Source organism: Tachyglossus aculeatus, chromosome 1 (genome assembly GCF_015852505.1).
Source record: "Tachyglossus aculeatus isolate mTacAcu1 chromosome 1, mTacAcu1.pri, whole genome shotgun sequence".
NCBI classification, from domain to species: Eukaryota; Metazoa; Chordata; class Mammalia; order Monotremata; family Tachyglossidae; genus Tachyglossus; species Tachyglossus aculeatus.
In genome coordinates, this window is record NC_052066.1 from 7,465,770 (window position 1) to 7,475,698 (window position 9,929).

General features: G+C 45.4%; 1 protein-coding gene across 3 annotated transcripts in view; it reads right to left on the minus strand.

Annotated features, from left to right (window-relative positions):
* STK16 (serine/threonine kinase 16) overlaps positions 1-2,739 on the minus strand; it is a 37,261-nt gene extending 34,522 nt beyond the window's left edge. For all 3 annotated transcript variants that reach the window (XM_038746826.1, XM_038746817.1, XM_038746836.1), the window contains exon 1: positions 2,590-2,739. In XM_038746826.1, the coding sequence (XP_038602754.1) occupies positions 2,590-2,675 (86 nt within the window). In that variant the 5' untranslated portion in view covers positions 2,676-2,739. The remainder of the gene's footprint in view (positions 1-2,589) is intronic.
* Positions 2,740-9,929: the final 7,190 nt, after the last annotated feature.

The window sequence follows — 9,929 nt, forward strand, 5'->3', positions numbered from 1 at the left end:
AACCTTTATTAAGCGCTTACTGTGTGCCAAGCACTGTTCTAAACACTGGGGAGGTTACAAGGCGATCAGGTGGTCCCACAGGGGGCTCACAGTCTTCATCCCCATTTTCCAGATGAGGTCACTGAGGCCCAGAGAAGTGAAGTGACTTGCCCAGCGTCACACAGCTGACAAATGGCAGAGCCGGAATTTGAACCCATGACCTCCGACTCCAAAGCCCTGGCTCTTGCCACTGAGCCATGCTGCTTCTCTGATCACCCTGTATCCACTCCGGTGCTTAGAACAGCGCTTGACACAGAGTAAGCGCTTAACAAATACCACCATTATTATTATTATTATTTTATAAAGACGATTGAATGAACGAATGAATGTTTCTCCAATGGGGATGAAGACTGTGAGCCCTACTGTGGGAAAGGGATTGTGTCCAGACTGATGGCCTTGTATCCACTCCGGCGCTTAGAACAGCGCTTGGCACAGAGTAAGCGCTTAACAAATACCGTCATTATTATTATTATTCATTTATTCATTCATTCAATCGTATTTATTGAGCGCTTACTGTGTGCAGAGCACTGGACTAAGTGCTTGGGAAGTGCACGTCAGCAACATATAGAGACGGTCCCTACCCAACAGCAGGCTCACAGTCTAGAAGGGGGAGACAGACAACAAAACAACACATATTAACAAAATAAAATAAATAGAATAGTAAATATGTACAAGAAAATAGTAAATATGTACAAGATCTTTATTAATTTTACTTATTATTTATCTTTATTATTATAAAGATGATTGAATGAACGAATGAATGCTTCTCCAACAGGGATGAAGACTGTGAGCCCTACTGTGGGAATGGGATTGTGTCCAGCCTGATGGCCTTGTATCCAGTCCGGCACTTAGAACAGCGCTTGGCACAGAGTAAGCGCTTAACCAATACCCTCATTATTATTATTATTATTTTATAAAGACGATTGAATGAACGAATGAATGTTTCTCCAATGGGGATGACGACTGTGAGCCCTACTGTGGGAAAGGGACTGTGTCCGGTCTGATGGCCTTGTATCCACTCCGATGCTTAGAACAGCGCTTAGCACAGAGTAAGTGCTTAACAAATACCGTCATTATTATTATTATTCATTCACTCATTCATTCAATCGTATTTATTGAGCGCTTACTGTGTGCAGAGCACTGTACTAAGTGCTTGGGAAGTACGTGTAGGCAACATATAGAGACGGTCCCTACCCAACAGCGGGCTCACAGTCTAGAAGGGGGAGACAGACAACAAAACAACACATATTAACAAAATAAAATCAATAGAATAGTAAATATGTACAAGAGAATCGTAAATACGTACAAGATCTTTATTATTTATTATTATTTATTATTTATCTTTATTATTATAAAGATGACTGAATGAATGAATGAATGCTGCTCCAATGGGGATGAAGACTGTAAGCCCTCTGTGGGAAAGGGATTGTGTCCAGCCTGATGGCCTTGTATCCACTCCGGCACTTAGAACAGTGCTTGGCACAAAGCAAGTGCTTAAATTCCGTCATTATTATTATTATTATTTTATAAAGACAATTGAATGAACGAATGAATGTTTCTCCAATGGGGATGACGACTGTGAGCCCTACTGTGGGAAAGGGACTGTGTCCGGCCTGATGGCCTTGTATCCACTCCGGCGCTTAGAACAGCGCTTGGCACAGGGTAAGCGCTTAACAAATACCCTCATTATTATTATTATTATTATTATTATTTTATAAAGACGATTGAATGAATGAATGAATGTTTCTCCAATGGGGATGAAGACGCCCTACTGCGGGAAAGTGATTGTGTCCAGCCTGATGGCCTTGTATTCACTCCAGCGCTTAGAACGGCGCTTGGCACAGAGTAAGCGCTTAACAAATACCCTCATTATTATTATTATTATTTTATAAAGACGACTGAATGAACGAATGAAAGCTTCTCCAATGGGGATGACGACTGTGAGCCCTACTGTGGGAAAGGGACTGTGTCCGGCCTGATGGCCTTGTATCCACTCCGGCGCTTAGAACAGCGCTTGGCACAGAGTAAGCGCTTAACAATACCTTCATTATTATTATTATTATTTTATAAATCAATCAATCGTATTTATTGAGCGCTTACTATGTGCAGAGCACTGTAAAGACGATTGAATGAACGAATGAATGCTTCTCCAATGGGGATGACGACTGTGAGCCCTACTGTGGGAAAGGGACTGTGTCCGGCTTAATGGCCTTGTATCCACTCCGGCGCTTAGAACGGCGCTTGGCACAGCGTAAGTGCTTAACAAATACCCTCATTATTATTATTATTATTTTATAGAGAAGATTGAATGATCATTATTATTATTATTATTTTATAAAGACGATTGAATGCTCAACAAATACCGTCATTACCATTACTAAGCGCTTGGCCGGTACAATCCAACAGGCTGAGCGGACACGCTCTCTGCCCGCGGTGAGCCGACAGTGAACGCTCCGCACGTAGTAAGCGCTTAATAAATGCCGTTATCGTTATTATTTGCGACCAGGTCCAGCCCGATAGACACCCCCGCCCCGGGCGGCGGGCACTCACCCCTCTCCGAGCTTCTGGATGAAGAGGTAGCGCTTGTTGTCGATGGTGACGGTGCCCCGGGAGCAGATGCACAGAGCGTGGCCCATAGCGCCGCGGGCATCCTCGGCCTAGAAGCGACGGGAGGGCGGGCGGGCGCGCGTCCGGGCACAGTGCGTTCCTTGAGAGAGTATATATATATATACACTATAGTAAGCGCTTATAGATATATGCGTTCCTTGAGAGAGTATATATATACCATAGTAAGCGCTTTGATATATAAGCGTTTTATATATGATATAAATATAATATAAATATAAAGCGACGGGAGGGCGGGCGGGCCGGCCGGGCACAGTGCGTTCCTTGAGAGAGTATATATATATATACACTATAGTAAGCGCTTATAGATATATGCGTTCCTTGAGAGAGTATATATATACCATAGTAAGCGCTTTGATATATAAGCGTTTTATATATGATATAAATATAATATAAATATATATTTATATAAATATATATGTATATATAAATATGTATGTGTGTATATATATACATATATGTTTATATATACATATATATTTATATATATAAAATATATTATATATATTATATATAATATATGTTATATAATATATGTTATATAATATATGTTATATATTATATATGCATTTATAATATATATAAATATTATATATATTTATTATATATTATATAAGCACATACATACTATGTGCTCTGCACATACTAAGCGCTCAATAAATACGATTGATGATGATATATATATAATGTGTATATATATATATATATACAATCCTTCTAATAATAACAATAACAGCATTTGTTAAGCGCTTACTATGTGCCAGGCACTGTTCTAAGCGCTGGGGAGGTTACAGGGTGATCAGGTTGTCCCACATGGGGCTCACAGTCTTCATCCCCATTTTACAAATGAGGGAACTGAGGCCCAGAGAAGAAGAATAACAATAATGATGGCGTTTATTAAGCGCTTACTATATGCCAGGCACTGTTCTAAGCACTGGGGGGGATACAGGGTGATCAGGTTGTCCCCCGGGGGGCTCACAGTCTTCATCCCCATTTGACAGATGAGGTCACTGAGGCCCAGAGAAGAAGAAGAACAATAATGATGGCGTTTATTAAGCGCTTACTATGTGCCAGGCACTGTTCTAAGCGCTGGGGAGCTTACAGGGTGATCAGGTTGTCCCACATGGGGCTCACAGTCTTCATCCCCATTTTACAAATGAGGGAACTGAGGCCCAGAGAAGAAGAATTACAATGATGATGGCGTTTATTAAGCGCTTACTATGTGCCAGGCACTGTTCTAAGCGCTGGGGGGGATACAGGGTGATCAGGTTGTCCCACATGGGGCTCACAGACTTCATCCCCAGTTTACAGATGAGGTCACTGAGGCCCAGAGAAGAAGAAGAACAATAATGATGGCGTTTATTAAGCGCTTACTATGTGCCAGGCATTGTTCTAAGCGCTGGGGGGGGATACAGGGTGATCAGGTTGTCCCACGGGGAGCTCACAGACTTCATCTCCAGTTTACAGATGAGGTCACTGAGGCCCAGAGAAGAAGAAGAACAATAATGATGGCGTTTATTAAGCGCTTACTATGTGCCAGGCACTGTTCTAAGCGCTGGGGGGGATACAGGGTGATCAGGTTGTCCCACGGGGGGCTCACAGTCTTCATCCCCATTTGACAGATGAGGTCACTGAGGCCCAGAGAAGAAGAATAACAATAATGATGGTGTTTATTAAGCACTTACTGTGTGCCAGGCACTGTTCTAAGCGCTGGGGGGATACAGGGCGATCAGGTTGTCCCACGGGGAGCTCACAGACTTCATCCCCAGTTTACAGATGAGGTCACTGAGGCCCAGAGAAGAAGAACAATAATAATGATGGCGTTTATTAAGCGCTTACTATGTGCCAAGCACTGTTCTAAGTGCTGGGGGAGATACAAGGTGATCAGGTTGTCCCACGGGGGGCTCACAGACTTCATCCCCAGTTTACAGATGAGGTCACTGAGGCCCAGAGAAGAAGAACAATAATAATGATGGCGTTTATTAAGCGCTTACTATGTGCCAAGCACTGTTCTAAGTGCTGGGGGAGATACAAGGTGATCAGGTTGTCCCACGGGGGGCTCACAGACTTCATCCCCATTTTACAGATGAGGGAATTGAGGCCCAGAGAAGTGAAGTGACTTGCCCAAAGTCACACAGCAGACCAGGGGCAGAGCCGGGATTTGAACCCACGACCTCTAACTCCAAAGCCCGGGCTCTTTCCACTGAGCCACGCTGTACTAAGCACTGGGGTTCGTACACAATCAACAGGTTGGACGCAGTCCTTGTCCCACGTGGGGCTCACAGTCTTCCCCTATGATAATAATAATAATAATGATGGCATTTATTAAGCGCTTACTATGTGCAAAGCACTGTACTAAGCGCTGGGGAGGATACAAGGTGATCAGGTTGTCCCACGGGGGGCTCACAGTCTTCATCCCCATTTTCCAGATGACGTAACTGAGGCCCGGAGAAGTGAAGTGACTTGCCCAAAGTCACCCAGCTGACAGTTGGCGGAGCCGGGATTTGAACCCATGACCTTTGACTCCAGAGCCCGGGCTTTTTCCACTGAGCCACGCTGCTTCTCCTATGAGGGAAAGCGCTTAGTACAGTGCTCTGCACACAGTAAGCGCTCAATAAATACGATTGATGATGATGAGGGAAAGGAGGCCCAGAGAAGTGAAGTGACTTGTCCAAGGTCACACAGCAGACAAGGGGCAGGGCCGGGATTAGAACCCAGGCTTTTGGGGGTTTTTTTAAATGGTACTGGTTAAGAAGCAGTAGAGAAGCAGCGTGGCTCTGTGGAAAGAGCCCGGGCTTTGGAGTCAGAGGTCATGGGTTCGAATCCCAGCTCTGCCACATTCATTCATTCATTCAATCATATATATTTATTTTTTTATGACATTTATTAAGCGCTTACTATGTGCAAAACACTGTTCTAATAATAATAATAATAATAATGATGACATTTAAGTGCTTACTATGTGCGAAGCACTGTTCTAAGCGCTGGGGAGGTTACAAGGTGATCAGGTTGTCCCCCGGGGGGCTCGCAGTCTTCATCCCCATTTTACAGATGAGGGAACTGAGGCTCAGAGAAGTGAAGTGACTTGCCCAAAGTCACCCAGCTGACAAGTGGCGGAGCCGGGATTCGAAGCTGGGATTTACTAAGCGCTTCCTGTGTGCACAGCAGTGGACTAAGCGCTTGGGAAGTACAAGTTGGCAACATCTAGAGACGGCCCCTGCCCGACAGTGGGCTGTGTGACCTTGGGCAAGTCACTTCACTTCTCTGAGCCTCAGTTCCCTCATCTGTCAAATGGGGATGAAGACTGGGAGCCCCCCGTGGGGCAACCTGATCACCTTGTATCCCCTCCAGCGCTTAGAACAGTGCTTGGCACATAGTAAGCACTTAAAAAATGCCATCATTATTATTATTATTATTATTATTATCATTATTATTAAGCCCTTAGCTCATGCCAGGCATGGCACCAAACGCTGGGGCAGATCTTTTAGACTGTGAGCCCACTGTTGGGTAGGGACCGTCTCTATATGTTGCCAACTTGGACTTCCCAAGCGCTTAGTCCAGTGCTCTGCACACAGGAAGCGCTCAATAAATACGATTGATTGATTGATTGATTGAAATGAATGACCACTGACTGATGATGATGAACGGGTTGGATGATTGATGACGATGATGATGAACGGGTTGGAAATGTCAATTAATCTGGCATTTACTGTCAGATCATTGTGGGCAGATCAGCGTGGCTCAGTGGAAAGAGCCCGGGCTTTGGAGTCCGAGGTCATGGGTTCAAATTCCGGCTCCGCCAACTGTCAGCTGGGTGACTTTGGGCAAGTCACTTCACTTCTCCGGCCCTCAGTGACCTCATCTGTAAAATGGGGATTGACTGTGAGCCCCCCGAGGGACAACCTCATCACCTCGTTTCCCCCCAGCGCTTAGAACAGTGCTTGGCACATAGTAAGTGCTTAATAAATGCCATCATTATTATTATTTGGGCAAGTCACTTCACTTCTCTGGGCCTCAGTTTCCTCATCTGTAAAATGGGGATTGAGACTGTGAGCCCCCCGTGGGACAACCTGATCACCTTGTAACCTCCCCAGCGCTTTGAACAGTGCTTTGCACATAGTAAGCGCTTAATAAATGCCATCATTATTATTATTATTGTACCGTCTAAGCTTTGAACAGAACAGTGCTTGGCACATAGTAAGCGCTTAACAAACACCATCATTATTATTATTATTATTATTATTATTTGTGAAGCGCTGACTTTGTGCCAAGCGCTGTCCTGAGCGCTGGAGTGGATACAAGAGAAGCCGTGTGGCTCAGTGGAAAGAGCCCGGGCTTTGGAGTCCGAGGTCGTGGGTTCAAATTCTGGCTCCGCCAACTGTCAGCTGGGTGACTTTGGGCAAGTCACTTCACTTCTCTGGGCCTCAGTTCCCTCATCTGTAAAATGGGGATTGACTGTGAGCCCCCCGAGGGGCAACCTCATCACCTTGTAACCTCCCCAGCGCTTAGAACAGTGCTTGGCACATAGTAAGCGCTTAACAAATGCCATCATTATTATTATTATTATTATTTGTGAAGCGCTTACTTTGTGCCAAGCACTGTTCTAAGCGCTGGAGTGGATACAAGAGAAGCCGGGTGGCTCAGTGGAAAGAGCCCGGGCTTTGGAGTCAGAGGTCGTGGGTTCAAATCCCGGCTCCGCCAACTGTCGGCTGGGTGACTTTGGGCAAGTCACTTCACTTCTCTGGGCCTCAGTTATCTCATCTGGAAAATGGGGATGAAGACTGTGAGCCCCCACTGTGGGACAACCTGATCACCTTGTAACCTCCCCAGCGCTTAGAACAGTGCTTGGCACGTAGTAAGCACTTAATAAATGCCATCATTATTATTATTATTATTGTACCATCTAAGCGCTCAGTAATAGTAATGACGGTATTTGTGAAGCGCTTACTTTGTGCCAAGCACTGCTCTAAGCGCTGGAGTGGATACAAGAGAAGCCGTGTGGCTCAGTGGAAAGAGCCCGGGCTTTGGAGTCAGTGGTCATGGGTTCAAATCCCGGCTCCGCCAACTGTCAGCTGGGTGACTATGGGCAAGTCACTTCACTTCTCCGGGCCTCAGTGACCTCATCTGTAAAATGGGGATTGACTGTGAGCCCCCCGAGGGACAACCTCATCACCTCGTTCCCCCCCAGCGCTTAGAACAGTGCTTGGCACATAGTAAGTGCTTAATAAATGCCATCATTATTATTATTTGGGCAAGTCACTTCACTTCTCTGGGCCTCAGTTTCCTCATCTGTAAAATGGGGATTGAGACTGTGAGGCCCCCGTGGGACAACCTGATCACCTTGTAACCTCCCCAGCGCTTTGAACAGTGCTTTGCACATAGTAAGCGCTTAATAAATGCCATCATTATTATTATTATTGTACCGTCTAAGCTTTGAACAGAACAGTGCTTGGCACATAGTAAGCGCTTAACAAATGCCATCATTATTATTATTATTATTATTATTATTATTATTATTTGTGAAGCGCTTACTTTGTGCCAAGCACTGTTCTGAGTGCTGGAGTGGATACAAGAGAAGCCGCATGGCTCAGTGGAAAGAGCCCGGGCTTTGGAGTCAGTGGTCATGGGTTCAAATCCCGGCTCCGCCACTTGTCAGCTGGGTGACTTCGGTCAAGTCACTTCACTTCTCTGGGCCTCAGTTCCCTCATCTGTAAAAGGGGGATGAAGACTGGGAGCCCCCCGTGGGACAACCTGATCACCTCGTTTCCCCCCAGCGCTTAGAACAGTGCTTTGCACAGAGTAAGCGCTTAATAAATGCCATCATTATTATTATTATTGTACAATCTAAGCGCTCAGTAATAGTAATGACAGTACCCCAGCGCTTAGAACAGTGCTTGGCACATAGTAAGCGCTTAACAAATGCCATCATTATTATTATTATTATTTGTGGAGCAGTTACTTTGTGCCAAGCACTGTCCTAAGCGCTGGAGTGGATACAAGAGAAGCCGCGTGGCTCAGTGGAAAGAGCCCGGGCTTTGGAGGCAGAGGTCGTGGGTTCAAATCCCGGCTCCGCCAACTGTCAGCTGGGTGACTTTGGGCAAGTCGCTTCACTTCTCCGGGCCTCAGTTACCTCATCTGTAAAATGGGGATGAAGACCGTGAGCCCCCCGAGGGACAAGCTGATCACCTTGTAACCTCCCCAGCGCTTAGAACAGTGCTTGGCACATAGTAAGTGCTTAATAAATGCTATTATCATTATTATTATTATTACAAGACTTTGAGCAAGTCACTTCACTGCTCTGTGCCTCGTTACCTCATCTGTAAAATGGGAATGCCCCCAATCCCTCTGCCCATCCGCCAAGCTCGCTCTCTTCCTCCCTTCAAAGCCCTACTGAGAGCTCACCTCCTCCGGGAGGCCTTTCATTCATTCAATCGTATTTATTGAGCGCTTACTGTGTGCAGAGCACTGTACTAAGCGCTTTCTGAGCCCCCTTTTTCCTCTCCCCCTCCCCATCCCCCCCGCCCTACCTCCTTCCCCTCCCCACAGCACCTGTCTAAATGTTTGTCCAGATTTATTACTCTATTTATTTTACTTGTCCATATTTACTATTCTATTTATTTTATTTTGTTAATATGTTTTGTTTTGTTCTCCGTCTTCCCCTTCTAGCCCGTGAGCCCGCTGTCGGGTAGGGACCGTCTCTAGATGTCACCGACTTGGACATCCCGAGCGCGTAGTACAGTGCTCTGCACACAGTAATCAATCAATCAATCAATCAATCGTATTTATTGAGCGCTTACTATGTGCAGAGCACTGTACTAAGCGCTTGGGAAGTACAAATTGGCATCACATAGAGACAGTCCCTACCCAACAGTGGGCTCACAGTCTAAAACACAGTAAGCGCTCAATAAATACGATTGATTGACTGAGCTCCCTCCTTCCTCTCCCCCTCCCCCCCGCCTTACCTCCTCCCCGTCCCCACAGCACCTGTATAGATGTTTGTACAGATTTATTACTGTATTTAGTTATTTTACTTGTACATATTTATTCTATTTTGTTAGTATGTTTGGTTTTGTCGTCTGTCTCCCCCTTCAAGACTGTGAGCCCGCTGTTGGGTAGGGACCGTCTCTATAAGTTGCCAATTTGGACTTCCCAAGCGCCTAGTACAGTGCTCTGCCACACAGAAAGCGCTCAATAGATACGATTGAATGAATGAATGTATATATGTTTGTACATATTTATTACTCTTCTAGACTGTAAGCCCACTA